Source organism: Stenella coeruleoalba (assembly GCF_951394435.1).
Source record: "Stenella coeruleoalba genome assembly, chromosome: 4".
NCBI lineage: Eukaryota > Metazoa > Chordata > Mammalia > Artiodactyla > Delphinidae > Stenella > Stenella coeruleoalba.
In genome coordinates, this window is record NC_137149.1 from 2,289,077 (window position 1) to 2,304,484 (window position 15,408).

The following is a 15,408-nucleotide window of genomic DNA, read 5'->3' on the forward strand; positions in this document are numbered from 1 at the left end:
GTTTTCTCCATCATATTGGGTTGGCCAAAAAGTTAGTTTGGATTTTTCCATAACATCTTACGGAAAAATTCAAATGAACTTTTTGGCCAACCCAATATATTCTTGCCTCCTTTGTCATAGATTAATTGACCATAAGTGTGTAGGTTTATTTCTGGGCTTTCTATTCTGTTCCATTGATCTATGTGTCTATTTTTGTGACAGTACCATACTGTTTTGATTAATGTAGTTTTGTAGTGTAGTCTGAAGTCAGGGAGTGGGATTCCTCCAGCTCTATTCTTCTTTCTCAAGATTATTTTGTCTATTTGGGGTCTTTGTGTTTCAATACAGAATTTAAAATTGTTTTATTTCTGTGAAAAATACCTTTGGCATTTTATTAAGGATTGCTTTGAATCTGTATATTGCTTTGTGTATTATGGACATTTTAACAATATTAATTCTTCCAATCTATGAATATGGTATATCTTTCTATCTGTTTGTATTGTCTTCAGTTTCTTTCATTGGTGTTTTATAGTTTTCTGAGTACAGGTCTTTTACCTCCTTAGGTAGGTTTATTCCTAGGTTTTTTATTCCTTTTGATGCAGTGGTAAATGGGAGTATGTTTCCTTAGTTTCTCTTTCTGATAGTTCATTGTTTGTGTATAGAAATGCAACAGGTTTCTATATATTAATTTTGTATCCTGCAACTTTACTGAATTCATTGATGAACTCTTGTAGTTTTCTGGTGGTGTCTTTAGGATTTTCTGTGTATAGTATCATATCACCTGCAAACAGTGACAGTTTTACTTCTTCCTTTCCGATTTGGATTCCTTTTATTTCCTTTTTTTTTCTCTGACTGCTGTGTCTGGGACTTCTAAAACTATGTTGAATAAAAGTGGCGAGAGTGGACATCCTTGTCTTGTTCCTGATCTTAGAGGAAATGCTTTCAGTGCTTTCAGGAGTCAACTGAGGGGTTTTACTCCTTTTAGGGCTAGAGAGGCTTGGGTGTTTTCAGACCCAGGCGGGCGGTGTCAGCCCCCCGAGGTGGTGGGGATGGCGTCGAGGGCCTGGGGGAGGAGCTGGCCTGACGTAGGGGGAGGGTGTGCACTGCAGAAGGAGGGCCTGCGGGGTGTCTTCTCTGGAAAGGAGGGGACAGACCACGAGCCAAGGGCAGGGAGGCGAAGGCCGGGTGGGTTTGGGTGGTCGTGAGTGACCAGAGGAGAGTTGCGGGGTTGACGGGAGTGCTGAGAGCCCCGGGGCTGGGAACGTGGCTTTGGACAGGGGCCCGGGCGCCCTATGTCGTGGCGGCCCCGCAGCACGTGCTGTGAAGAAAGCCCAGGCCATTCCTGCGGGGGAGGGGGTCCCCGGATGGGGGCAGAGGACATGAGTCGGGGGACAGGAGAGTCCCTGGGCTGATGCCTGGCGGGCGGGGTGGAGGGGGCGGAGGTGGGCGGGAGAAGCAGGACGGCTGAGGGGGCTGGCGCGACGGGGGGCTCCGGGGCACGGGGGCAGCGTGTGGCCGGAGAGGAGCAGGCTGGACAGGGGTGACCGCGAGAGCGGCTGCTGAAGTGAGGAGGAGGGGGGACGGAGAAGGCTGGGGGTGGGCCGTCCAGGTGGGTGGAAGGTGTTGGGGACAGGGGGATGGTGCGGCGGGGTGGGAGGGACGGCCTGGAGGGGGAAGTGGGGATGACCGAGGCACTGCCTGGTGCCTGGAAGGGTGGGTGGGCTTAGGCGGATGTTGGGGCCGAGGAAGAGGAAAAGGGTGCTTCCAACAAAGGTGTGCTTGGGTGTCGACACGCAGAGAGAGGTGATGGGCGGCTGAGAGCTCAGGAAATGGGTTTGGCGCTCAGGAGAGAGTTCCGGGGTCAGGCCTTGGGGTCACCCACGTGGGGGCTTTGAGTTCAGAGAGGGAGAGGGGACAGGGACAACGGAGCTGACAGTGCTGCCCCATGCGCGGAGCGCAGCAGCTGGGCTGCCTCCCTGGAGGGTCCCTTGGGAACCGCTCACCAGGCCGCGTGGCCCGAGCAGCAGCTGTGCAGACGCCCTCGGGAAGCTGCTGCCGTCGGAGCCTCCGGGTCCTGGTCCCCTGCGGAGAGGTCTTCGCAGGAAGAGACCGTTCCCTCCTGAGGCAGCCCCGTGTCTGGCCCAGTCTCACACACAGTGGGCGCCCGGTGACACCGATGAACAGGTGAAGGGTCTCCCCGACGCCGGGGGGGGGCGTCAGGTGGCAGGCAGTGGAAAAGGGGCCCTTTCAGGATGAAAGCTTGGCGAGGGCGTTGGTTGTTGGTGGCAGTAAGGGGCCCGGAAGTGGCCCTGATGAACGGAGTCCACCCGCGCGTCCTCCCGGGTGGTTTGGGCACTGCTGCAGGCGGAGTGGCCGTGGGCTCGGGAGGGCTTCGCAGGGGTCGGGAACGGGCGCTGGAATGGACTGGGGGGATGAGGCGGCCGGAACACAGGGACCACCAGCGTGCATCCTGGCGTGTGTCTGCTGGGGGTGTGCTGGGTCCTCCGTGCGCGTGTGTGTCCCTGAGGGGTGTCGGGGGAGGTAGTCTGTGGCGGGTGCTGGCGCTGTGGGCACTGCTGGGGTGGTGGTTGTAGGTAGCTGCTGGGACACAGTGGCTTTGGGGATGGGTTTGAGGAGCAGGGGTCTGCTGCTGGGCGCGTCCCACCACCGCTCCGCTTCCTCTCTGAGCCCCTCTGCGTGGGGAGAGAGGAAGCCCAGAACAGCCGGGTTCAAGTCCACCTCTGACACTGATTAGCTGTGCAGCTGAAGACAAGTTACTTCACTTCTCTGTGCCTCCGTTTCCTCCTCTGCAAAATGAGAATAATAATCGTACCTACATCATAGCGACGTTTCACCCACACGAGTTAGTAAGTGTAAAGCCCCCAGAGCGGCGCGGCGCACGCCGTGGACTGTGTGGCTTCCCCACTGCCGCCGTTCCGGGGCTGTCTTGCCCTTATTCCTGGACTTCCCGCGTCTCCTCCGTGCGCTGGGTGCTTTCTGCCTCCTGGTCCTCAGCTTCTCTCCCTCCCGCTCGTTTCCGCGCCCTGTTGTGGTTGTTCTTTGTTGCTTTGGTCTTTTGACCCCGTGCTCAGCTCGGCCTGTTGCCCCGTGAACATCTGTCACCTTTGCGGCACAGCCATGAGACCCGCAGCGCCGTCCCCACAGATCGCCCATCTCATGGGCAGAGGTGGAGGCCGAACTGCGGCTGTGCCAGTCGCCCCCTCCTGGGATGGCTTTCCCGGCCCATCTGCTGCAGACTCCTGGGCACCCGAGCATAGGGCCGGGGCTGGCACTCGCCCTGCTCCGGAGTGATGGCTGTTCGCCTCCTCTTGCCCCTCCCTCTCTGGGGACGGCGGGCTGCTGGGCAGGGCTGGGACCCTCTCTGTAGCTTCTTGGTCTGGGGCGCTGCCTGGCCCAGGTAGGCATTCACTCGGTGCCTGTGAGTGGAGAAATTCATCAGGACAGGACTCATTTTTGCCAGATCTAAACCGTGGAAAGGGGTAGGCACCTGGTGTTTATTTCTAGATCTCGTTGGTTTGAAGGATGAGTGGCTGACGGTGGTAGCGGGGTGTGCAGAGAGGGGAGGCCCTGGTGTCCTAGCTGACTGAGCCATCGGGAGGTGGCCCTTGGAAGAAGCACTTCTTTCCGACCTGGTTACCTTTTCTGCGAAACAAGGAGGCTGGCTAATTAGATGATGTCTTCGTCCGCTCCGCTGCTGTAACAGAATTCCCTACACCGAGGGGCTTAAACCACAGGCGTTGATTTCTCCTAGTTCTGGGGCTGGAAGTCCGAAATCAAGGCGCTGGCAGATCCGGAGTCTGGTGAGGCCCACTTCCTGGTTCCTCACATGGTGGAGAGCAGAGCGCAGGGGCTCCCGGGTCTCCTCTGGAGCCACAGGGACACTAGTCCCATCGTGGGGGCTCCACCCTCATGACCTCATCCAACCTGATCGCTGCCAAGGCCCCGCCTCCGGATCATCCCACTGGGTTAGCATCTCCACGTGTGAACTTGGGGACACAAACACTCAGCCCGTAGCAGACGGTCTCAAGTCGGGGTGTTGCAAGTGCTGTCACCCACGTGTGGATCACCTGGGCCGTGCGCAGTGGGTCGGGGCTGGCCTCTGCTCAGAGCTCGGAAGCCGGGGCCTCTGAGCGCAGGAGCGAGAGCGGGAGCCCGGGTGGCAGACGTGCCGGGTGAGGTTGGAAACTAGCGCCCAGGGGTTTCTTCTGAATTTCACTGTCTGTTCCACCAGTTTTACTATTAACTGGTACAGTTTAAGGAAAAATTAACCTGTAGGTTGGATTACAAAATGTGATTATTAGGTATCAAGATATTACTAGTATGAATTAGAAACTATTTTTAATCGATAGAAGAGCATGACAGTAAGAGTCTAATAGAAACGTTTGGGTAAACCACCTACAAGACTGTCATTGAATATTGTGTCACACAGTGTTGTGACTCCATGGTGGTCGGATGAATCATGGAGTAATTCTGCATATAAAACTGGGAAATTATTTTTTTCATACAGGCAACATCTGTTACTGTTTGGAAGAGAAAGCCAGGGGTTTTCTGTTCCTGGAGGAACCAGGAGGGCCTCGCTAACCCTGTCCCAGTGAGTTCACGGTGACAGCCTACACTGCTGGGAGCCAGACGCTGTTGTGAGCATTTTTCAGGTGGGATGTGTCATGCGTGCACTGCATCCTCTCTCCCCACCAATAGGGCGATTCCCCTTTTGCGAGTTCTCCAGTGGTTGCTGAAACAAGTGACCACAAACTCAGTGGCTTGAAACAACTCAGATTTACGCCCTTACAGTCTGGGACCAGGAGTCCAGAATCAGTGTCGCGGGCGGAGGCCGGGTGCGGGCAGGGCTGGTTCCTCCTGGAGGCCCCTGGCGAGGCCCCTTCCCCCCCTTCCAGGCCCGTTGCTCTGCTCTCTGACTCCCCCCTCCCACTGCCCTCCCATCTCCCTCTGCCAGGACCCTGTGATCACGGCCCCCACCTCCCCGCCCCCGGCGAATCCAGGGTGACCTCCCATCTCGGGACCCTTCACTCCATCACATCTGCAAGGTCCCCTCGGCCACGTGAGGTGACAGGTTCCAGGGATCTGGACGTGGCGTCTCTGGGGTGTTGTGTAGCCCACACCCCTTTAGAAGATCCAATGAGAAGACCCTAAAGCATGGTTCACGGCAGACTTTAATATACACATTTTTAATGATGAATATTAAATAGTTAAATTCCAGTCCTAATATTTAAATGATTAATTCAGCATCACTTAGGTATTGAATAACATGGTAGTTTATAAATAAATTGTCTTTTCACTCTTATTGTCATGAAGTAATTCTACTCAAGCACGCGTCCTGCATGTCAGTGTTTTGTCACTTGCAGCTGCTCCTGAGTCATCGAATAGTATACTTTCCATTTTGTCCAGTTCTTTCACTTTTTGGTGTGTATACATCAGTTACTCTGAGTTACGCTTCTGTTACTGGAAACTTTATCCCAAGACGTGAGAATTTCTCCTGACAACTTTAAAACAATTATTTAAAAAACATATACTCTTTAAAAAACATGTTCTCTTATGTTTTGGATCTTCACAATACAATCACTCACTGTATTGCTTTTCAAAGTGATCTCTGAAGGGATTTGTGGGGAGAGGAGTCCTCCCAGCGGGCCTGGCTGCCGCCCTCTGCGAGGCCCGCGTGCGGGGCTGGCCCTGGGCTGGCGTCCGGGAGCTGGGGTGTCGGGATGGGGGGCTCCCTGGGCCTCCCCTGCTGTGTCTGTGCTGACACCCTTCCCCCCTCCCCGGGGCTGGAGTTCGGTGTGTGCCCGGCAGAGGGGCCTGCGGAGCCTGCGGGCCCGCAATGAGAGCCCCGGTTCTGAGTCTCTGACGAGCTTCCCTGGGGACAGCGTGTCGCTGGGGGTGGAACGCGGCCTGCGAGACTCCACGGGACGGGGTTCTGGAAGCTCGCCCCCAGGCCCTCTCCCTTCGGTGGTTCTGCTTCACAGCCCTTCGCTGTGATGGATCAGAGCCTTGAGTATACGTGAGCCCTGCGTGTCCTCCTGCTGGAAGCCCAGCGGTGGTCTTGGGGATCCCGACATGGGTTTTTTTTCAGTGACAACCAGTACTTTCTATTGTGAAGTCATCCCCCTGGAACAGTTAAGTTTAAATTCCTTTGCTCTTTTTGGTTGTTTCCTCTGTGCTGTCAGGCAGCCTCTATAGTATCAGGTTGGCCAAAAAGTTCCTTTGTGTTTTTCTGTAACATCTTATGGGAAAACCCAAACGAACTTTTTTGGCCAACCCAATATTTCAGACTAATGTGTTTTCTCCACATGGTGCTTTGTTCAAAATAAATTACTTGAGCGAGGGTGGTGGATATGAGGGAAAACAAGCTGACAACACTTCCTGGGGGAGAACTTTGCGTGGAGGGAGCTTGTGATCAAAGACGGGGCTGGACTAGGGGCCACGCAGCTGCCTTTCCACCCTCGGCTCTGCCCCTGGCTCAGTGCATGGCAGGGAGCTCCGGGGAGCTGGGCACTGGTCCTTGGACCACACCCTTGAGTGATTAGGGTCCAAGGGCTCTCCTCTTTCCATCCAGACAGGGAGGAAGCAGATTCTACGGGAGTCCTGTGTTCCTCAAACCCGGGGTGGGATTAGCCTTGGCGAGATCCGAGTTGGGCAGGATACCAGCCCTGGGAAAGGCCTTCTGCTTTGGAAGATTTCTTAGGCTGACTTTAAGATTTGCTGCACAGAGGTAGTGTGTCTCCTTCACGTTGACATTTGTGTGGCAACGAGAGACTCTTCCCGTGACGGTTTTGTTGTGAGGTATCTTTTTATGTTTGGGTAGTAGCAGTAAGCAGTATAAATATGAGATCTTTAACAACGAGCTCTTCATTCTTCTTCCTTAGGGCATTATTTCAAGGAGAACCATGGTAGCTTCCAGCATTCCCTGAACCACGGATCCGCCGGCCTAGTGAGCTATGCTCCTGGTCTCGGAAGCACTTTGAGATGTACAGAGCGGGGGACCTGGGGGAGCGGCCGCTGCTCGGGACGGCGCCCCCCCGGACGCGGAGCGTGGAGGTGGCCAGAGGAAGGGCGGGGTACGGATTTGCGCTTTCCGGGCAGGCGCCCTGTGTGCTCAGCTGTGTCATGAGAGGCAGCCCTGCGGATTTTGTGGGCCTCCGTGCTGGCGACCAGATACTTGCTGTCAACGAGATCAACGTGAAGACAGCATCTCATGAGGACGTGGTGAAGTTAATTGGGAAATGTTCTGGTGTCCTGCACATGGTGATTGGTGAGGGCATCGGCCACCTGGAGTCCTGCTCCAGTGATGAAGAGGTTGGATTTTATGAAGGAAAAGGCTGGCTGAAGCCCAAGCTCGACTCTAAGGCGTTAGGTATAAACAGAGCAGAGAGAGTCGTTGAGGAAATGCAGTCCGGAGGGATTCTCAACATGATCTTTGAAAACCCTGGTCTTCGAGCAAGCAGTTCAGAGCCCTTGAAGTTGAAACAAAGATCCCTTTCAGAATCAGCCACTGGGCGATTTGACCTTGGCCATGAAGGTGTAAATAATCCAAATACCAGCCTGCTAGCTAAGGAGGAGATACCGAGAGCTGTGAACGATGATTCTGTTTTCAGCGTTGGGCTGGAGACTCACGAAGACTTTGGGGTGGACGCGAGCATTCTGAACGTGGCCATGGTCGTGGGCTACTTGGGCTCCATCGAGCTGCCGTCCACCAGCTGCAGCCTGGAGTCGGACAGCGTGCAGGCCATCCGGGGCTGCCTGCGGCGCCTGCGGGCCGAGCAGAAGATCCACTCGCTGGTGACCATGCAGATCATGCATGACTGCGTGCAGCTCTGCACGGACAAGGCCGCTGTCCTGGCCCGATACCCGGCCGAGAGGCTGGCGTTCAGCGCCGTGTGCCCAGACGACAGGAGGTTTTTCGGGCTGGTGACCATGCAGGCGGCCGACGACGGGAGCCTGGCGCAGGAGGAGGAGGGCGCTTTGCGGACGTCCTGCCACGTGTTCATGGTGGACCCGGACCTGTTCAGTCACAAGATCCACCAGGGCATCGCCCGGCGCTTCGGGTTTGAGTGCACGGCCGACCCTGACACCAACGGCTGCCTGGAGTTCCCTGCGTCCTCGCTTCCAGTCCTGCAGTTCATCTCCGTGCTGTACCGGGACATGGGCGAACTGATTGAGGGCGTGCGGGCCCGGGCCTTTGCGGACGGGGACGCAGACGCTCACCAGAACACCAGCACCAGCAGCAACAGCGACAGCGGCATCGGGAACTTCACCCACGAGGACAGAAGCAGCCGGGTGCTCGTGCTGGACCTGGGCGCCAGCTCGAGCAGGCACGGCCCCAGCGGCAGCGCCTGGGAGGGTGTGGTCGGGCGGGGCTCCCAGCCCTGGGGCGGCCCCTGGAATGGGGCCTTCGGCCACGACCCCGAGGGGGCCCCGTTTGAGGCCGCTCTGCAGGCCGACAGGTGCCGGGACCTCGGTAAGCACCTGGGGCCCACTCCTCACGTGGAAGCCCCCCCGGCATCCTTGCGTTGCTCGGTTCCTCCTTCCAAGAGGGGCGCTGCGGGCCCCGGTGGTGGCTTTGGCCAGCGATGGCTCCCGGTCCACGTCCTGCAGGAGTGGCAGTGCGGGCACACCAGCGACCAGGAGTCTTACACGGACTCCACCGACGGCTGGTCCAGCATCAACTGTGGCACGCTGCCCCCTCCCATGAGCAAGATTCCCGCTGACCGCTACCGGCTGGAGGGCAGCCCCGCGCAGCCCGCGCCCAGCACCCAGAAAAGGGACTGGGCCAGGAAGGCTCTCGGGATGCAGAACATTTTCGGCCCCCATCGAAATGTTAGAAAGACTAAGGAAGACAAAAAGGTAAGCCTGTTAGGGGAGGGTCCGGAAAGGTGAGCGTGCTCTCATAACTCGGTCAGTTACTGATGTGCGACGGCACCTTCATTGCCCAGTTCCCAGTCCTGCCTTCCTCTGGCTGCCCTGGCGGCCTATGTCGGCTTCAGGGCACGTCCGCCTGGATTTGCCCTGGCTCTGGGCGGGGCGGGGCGGGACGTCAGGTGGGACAGGTGGTGGTGGAAGAGATGGTGACCTCCTGGCCAGGGTGAGGCCCTCCTCCCCGCTGCCCACCCTTTCCTGCTGCCGTGGGTGCTGGAGGGGCCTGTTCTGGCAGCCCCTTTGAAGCCCACTTCGTCTCTGGCCCCAGTGGCTGAGGCCTCACGCCCTTTTGAAGCGAGAAAATTCTGGAAGCACAGAGACTGGTCGCTTCAGGACGGGGAGCTTCACCTTGGTGTTTCCTTCATTGAGAAAGTCCTTCATTGAGAAAGTCCTGCTACGAAAAAAACGCCAGCTGAAGTTGGCAGTGGCTCGTGGCTTGAGCATCAGACAGCTGGGGGCGGGGCCGGGAGCTTGGTTCCGAGTCGGGGGAGGGACTCAGCGCAGCAGGAGGGCTGGCCCTGGCAGGCTGGGGCGGTGCTGGCGGGGCAGGCTGAGACGCAGCCGCCCGCGGGTGAGAGGAGGGCTGGCCCTCAGCTCGCTGGCTTGGAAGGAACCGTTCTCAGGGGACCTTTGTGATTTAAAACACCTTTTCTGCGTTTGTTCACATTTTTGTTCCCAGCAGCTGAAAATCCCACAGGAAGACCCTCCAAAGACTGGAGGAGTGCTGTGGCCTGGGCCGTGGAGTTTGTTGAACGTTCTGTTCAGGATCCGTCCCCTTCCCAAGTCTTACTATTTTTCATCGTAGAACACATCAGAGAAAACTTAAAGACGAAGGAAAGGACAGGCCTCCCGTAGTTTTAGCTCCCCTAAATGACCATGTAACACTGTGATGTATCTAAGCATAGATTTGTGCTTTTGTATAAAACACAGTTGTAGTCACGCAGGTTTTGACTGAATTCCTACAGTGGCCGGGCTAGCGGGACTTCTGCCCTTGTGCGCACCTTCCCTGCCGTTCCCTCGGTGGGACTGCATGGGCTGGGCTCTCCTTTCACCTGCAGTGTGGGCGGCGTGGGCGGCAGCTTCGGCCTGGGCTTCCCTGGTTGGGGGAGGGCTTAGGGAGGGAAGGCCCTGGAAGGTGGCTAAAATGCTATCAGAAATTGGGGAATTCACCACCTCTTTTAACATAACCCACAAATGGGTTTTCTCCATTGCCGCTGTGCATGTGAACTGTTACACTGGCAGGAATAAGTGGTGTTTGTCTGGCAGACTGCGGTGCACCCTCGTGCCCGTTCACTTGGTGGCAGTCCCCACAGGGCCTCTGACCTCAGGACACCCAGAGACAGGGTGCCGTGCTCCCCGCTCTCCAGGCGAGGTGACCGGTCCTTGAGGGCTAAGTGACTTGTCTAAGGCTCAGCAGTCAGGAGGGAGCAGATTCATGAGTCAAACCTTGGGCTGCGTCGTCTCTCGTGTTTTGAAGCCTTTATTTTTAGAGCAGTTTTAGGTTTATAATGAAATTGAGAGGGAGGCACAGAGAGTTCTCTCTACCCTCAAAGGCGTGCAGCCTCGCCACCATCAGCCCCTCACCAGAGGGTACCTTTGTCACAGTCAGTAACCCCGGAGTCCATAGTTTATATTAGGGTCGCTGTCGGTGGTGTGCATTCTGTGGGCTTGAACAGATTATAGTGACGTGTACTCACCATTGTAGAATCACACAGGGTGGTTTCACTGCCCTAAAAGTCCTCCGTGCCCTGCCTGTTCAGCCCTCCCCTGCTCTCCCCCAGCAACCACTGATTTTTTTCCCTGTCTCCGTAGTTTTGCCTTTTCCAGCTGTCGTATAGTTGGAATCATACTGTCTGTAGCCTTTTCAGACTGGCTTCTTTCACTTCGTGCTATGCATTGACGGTTCCTCCACGTCTTTTCATGGCTTGATCGCTCATTTCTCTTTAGCACTGAGTACTATTCCGTTACGTGGAGGTACCACAGTTGATGTATCCATTCACCTTCTGAAGGACAGCTTGGTGGCTTCCAAGTTCCGGCAACTATGAGTAAAACTGTTATAAACATCTGTGTGCCTGCAGGTTTTGGTGTGGACATAAGTTTTCAACTCCTCTGGGTAAGTACCAAGGAGTGGGATTGCTGGCTCGTGTGGTGAGAGAATGTTTAGCTTTGTAAGAAACTGTCTTCCAAAGTGGCTGCGCCGCTTTGCATTCCCACCAGCAGTGATGAAAGTTTCTGTTGCTTCACATTTGGGCCCCAGTTTGGTGGTGTCAGTGTTCAGCGTTTTTGCCGTCCTGACGCGTAGGTAGTGGCATCTCACTGTTGTTTTACTCTGCATCTCCCCTGATGGCATGTGAGGTTGAGCATCTTTTCATATGCTTACTTGTCATCTGTATATTTTCTTTGGTGAGGTGTCTGTTGAGATCTTTGACCTATTTTTAACAGATTGTTTGTTTTCTTACTGTTGAGTTTTTTTTTTTTTAAGAAACAGGTCTTTAGTTCCTTTTTTTAAATATAAATTTATTTATTTATTTGTTTTTATTTTTGGCTGTGTTGGGTCTTCGTTGCGGTGTGTGGGCTTTCTCTAGTTGCGGCGAGCGGGGGCTACTCTTCGTTGTGGTGCGTGGGCTTCTTATTGTGGTGGCTTCTCTTATTGCGGAGCATGGGCTCTAGGTGTGTGGGCTTCAGTAGTTGTGGCACGCGGGCTTCAGTAGTTGTGGCACACGGGCTCAGTAGTTGTGGCTCGTGGGTTCTAGAGCGCAGGCTCAGCAGTTGTGGCACACGGGCTTAGTTGCTCCACGGCATGTGGGATCTTCCTGGGCCAGGGATTGAACCCGTGTCCCCTGCATTGGCAGGCGGATTCTTAACCACTGCGCCACCTAAGTTCTTTGTTTATTTTGAGTAGCAGTCCTTCATCAGATGTGTCTTTTGCAAATATTTTCTCCCATTCTGTGGCTTGTCTTTTCATTCTCTTGATACTGTTTTTCACAGAGTAGAAGTTTTAAATTTTAATGAAGTCCAGCTTGTCAGTTCTTTCTTTGGTGGTTCGTGCCTTTGGTGTTGTACCAAAAAGGCATCACTAAACCCACGGTCGTCTGGGTTTCCTCCTGTGCTATCTTCTAGGAGTTTTATGGTTTTTTATTTTACATCCAGGTCTGTGATCCGTTTTGAGTTAATTTCTGAAGGGTGTAAGGTCTGTATCTAGATTCACTTTTTTTTTTTTTGCATGTGGATGTCTCTTGTTCCAGCACCGTTTGTAGAAAAGACAATCATTGCTCCCTTGTATTGTCTTTGCCCCTTTGTCAGAGAGCAGTGGACTGTACTTAGGAGGGCCTTGGGCTTCTTTTTAATGTTCTTTAACCTTCAACAAAAATGTAGTGAAAACGAAGGTATTGGCTGTTATTGCTTATACTGTAACAAAAGAATGAAGTGCTTGACATGGGACTGATGCTTCCAGCGCTGGAAAGTAGCAGTGTAGCGTTCAGTGTTTGCAGCGCGCTTTATCTCCTTATTTGCCCTATGAGCTCATTATCTTACTGACAAGGAGAGTAGGGTTTATACACATCGAGCGACTTGCCCACAGTCAGGTGGCGTTCCTTTCGTGACGTGATGGGACACATGATTTATCTAAAAATAAGTAGTAATAAATTGTATTGTATTGCGTTCCAGCTCTAATCTCTGCAAGTGTATCCATAGGTCTTTGCTAACTGGGTTCCCCTGCATTATTAGTGCAGTCTAATCCCACAGCCCCTGCTGGAGCGGCAGAAGCTTCCAGGGTCCTAAGGTGGGCCTCCTGGTGTCCCTCCTGGCCTGGCTCTAGCTGGCTGGCGGCTTGTCAGGATGAGCGGAGGACAGGCCAGGAAGGGATGGAGGAAGGAAGTGCTGGAAATGCGAAGAGGAAGAGGCGTTAGGAGCAGGAGGGGGAGGGGCCGGAGGCCGTGGAAGGTCGAGCAGTAGGTGTCCAGAGTTACTGTCAGTTCCTCTCCGTGGTGACAGTGGCTTCAGTGTCTTACTCTGTGCAAAATCAGGCTGTGTCCGCCAGGATCTGGCCAGGAGACAGAAAACACACCAGCGATTTGGACAGGGAGACGTTAGCCTGAAGAAGTGGTAGCCAGACCAGAGGTGGCCCACTGCCAAGCGAGCGCTAACGGAACCCCAGGGAGGAAGCGGCAGAGGGGCGAGGGCGGCAACCAGGCGGAGCCTTAACACCAAGGGGAGGAGGCCGAGGGGCTGCAGCCAGGGCTGTCCGGGGAACAGGCTGCCGGAGAACGATGGTCCTGAGCAGGATGTGGGCACAGCCTGCTCCCGCCGCCCGGAAAACAGCCCGACGGGAACCAGCGCAGCCCCGCTGGCAGAGCCGGCCACAGAACATCGTCTGCAAGGCCCAGCTCCAGGGTCCGGCGCTGGCAAAGAGGTGTGCGCTGGGCGCTAAGAGGCGAGACTCGGCCGCCTGGCTCAGCCCAGCATCTGGCGCCCTCTGCACACAACATCTGATCTTCGCGCAACCCAGAAACTCAGCAGGGCGCCCCACGCAGCTTGCAGCTGTCCTGGGAGCGGAGATGCGCTCTCCCCACCTTGCTGTTTGTTGCTGTTTGTTTAGGGGCTTTTCTGAGCAAATTCTGTCCGGTGCATTCTCTGTTGTGTGTGGCCACGAGGTCTCGGCTTGGTTCGCTTAGAGGTCAGCTAGTGACGGGCAGAGATCTCCTTCGATGCCTGGAGCCGGTCAGTCTCGGTCTTTGCCGAGGGGCCTGTGTGTGTGGAGCCTTCAGTGCTCAGCCAGGCAGCTGATGGCCCCGCTTGGGCCTCCACTCCTGCCGGTGCAGCCGCAGCGCTGCGCATGGGCACAGCCCTCCATGGCCTCGGGGGTTCTGGGGAAACCTTGGAGCTTTTCACACCCCTAGGGGACTTCTCACCGCCGCCCCCCCCAGCTTCTCCTTTTAAGCCAGCCTTGGCCGCCTGTGCCGCTGAGGCGTGTTGCTTGTGACCAGTGAGGGGCAAGCACAGCTGATCCCAGGCCTGGGGAGCGGCCACTGCCAGGACGCCCTCCCCATAGCGCCCTCTCTCTCTCTGTTTCTGTGTGTCTCTGTCTCTCTCGCAGCTAGGATGGTCTTTCGTGGTCTCTGTGTTTGTGATTGCTTCCACGTTATACGTGGCAGCCCTTTGTGTTAAATGTTCCCTTTGAAAGTCTGGCGCGCGGCCTTCCTGTTGTGTTGCACAAAGCCAGCCCGCTCTTAGAGGGGCTGCACCGCTGCGCTCAGTCGCCAGCTGGTCTCTGCGTCCTGCCAGTTCTCTGTCCAGTCAGCCGTCTTTGCAGGATGCTCCTTTACCAGGGCTCTGTCACTGTCTTCTTGGTCCTTTATACCCTAGCGCAGTCCAGATCCCGGCTTTCTGGGACCCCGCACTCCTGTGGAAGCCTGGAGGGAAACCGGCCAAGGAGAAGGCCCACTTCTCCCTCACTTGCTCGTTCAGGTGGACACGTCTCCGCCTCTCAGGCTTTTTTATTACACTGGTCAAGTGGGAGGTTGACAGAGGGAATGCTCGGCATTTTGACCTCCTCCCAGTCACATCCAATGCTCTGACTCCTAGTGCGCTGACCCGGGCAATGCTCCTGAACTGTTTCCTCCTTGGGGAGCCCTGAGATATTGGGCTGGGGGCTGGGAGGGCATCACCCGGAGACTTAGCTGAGTGCATGACATTGTTGACGAGAGTTAAATAATGTTTATAAATGGATGCTTTTCCATTTTATTAAGTTTGTTAAGAGTTTGGGTGGGGCTGCCCAGGGCTGGTGTGGGGGCTCCCCGTTCATCAGGGGCCAGGTTCCCCGGCTGTGCCTCCACTTGAAGGTCAGACGGAGACACAGCTTCCGCTACATTCCAATCTGCAGGAGGGGGGAGCCTGCAGGAGGAGGGGGGAGCCTCAAGAGGTGGGGGGAGCCTGCAGGAGGAGGGGGGAGCCTCAGGAGGTGGGGGGAGCCTCAGGATGTGGGGGAGCCTGCAGGAGGAGGGGGGAGCCTGCAGGAGGGGGGAGCCTGCAGGAGGGGGGAGGGAGCAGTGGAGCCCCAGCAGAAGCTGCACAAGCTCTTGCTGCTTCTCATTGTCCAGGCCTTGTCACGTGACTGCACCCTGCTGCAGGGGGGGCTGGGAAGTGTGGCTGCACAGACAGGTGTGCAGCCCAGATGTCCATCACTGAGAGGGGACTGTGGCTCTGGGCTCTGCCATGGGGGGTGGCGCGGGGTATTACCCACGTGGAAAGCCCCCCAAGACGCCCGAAGCGAAAAAGCAGGTCACATGTACGTATTTAATATGATCCCGCTTTTGTGTAACATATTTCAATACCCTCCAAATAAACCTATGACATTTTAAAGCATGCATATATTTATATGTAAGTATATAGAAAAAATTAAAAGGAAACACTCCAAACAGATAGTAGTAGTTACCTCAGGTTAGTAAGTGAAAACTGGGAAGCGTCCAGGACACTATA

General features: G+C 55.4%; 1 protein-coding gene across 3 annotated transcripts in view; it reads left to right on the top strand.

The window, feature by feature from the left end:
• The window catches only part of RGS12 (regulator of G protein signaling 12), a 118,826-nt gene that overhangs the window by 20,831 nt on the left and 82,587 nt on the right, over positions 1-15,408 (top strand). For 2 of the 3 annotated variants that reach the window (XM_079921064.1, XM_079921066.1), the window contains exons 2-3: positions 4,508-4,652; positions 6,882-8,859. In XM_079921064.1, the coding sequence (XP_079777190.1) occupies positions 6,982-8,859 (1,878 nt within the window). In that variant the 5' untranslated portion in view covers positions 4,508-4,652; positions 6,882-6,981. The remainder of the gene's footprint in view (positions 1-4,507; positions 4,653-6,881; positions 8,860-15,408) is intronic. The other variant, XM_079921065.1, reaches the window with a different exon arrangement.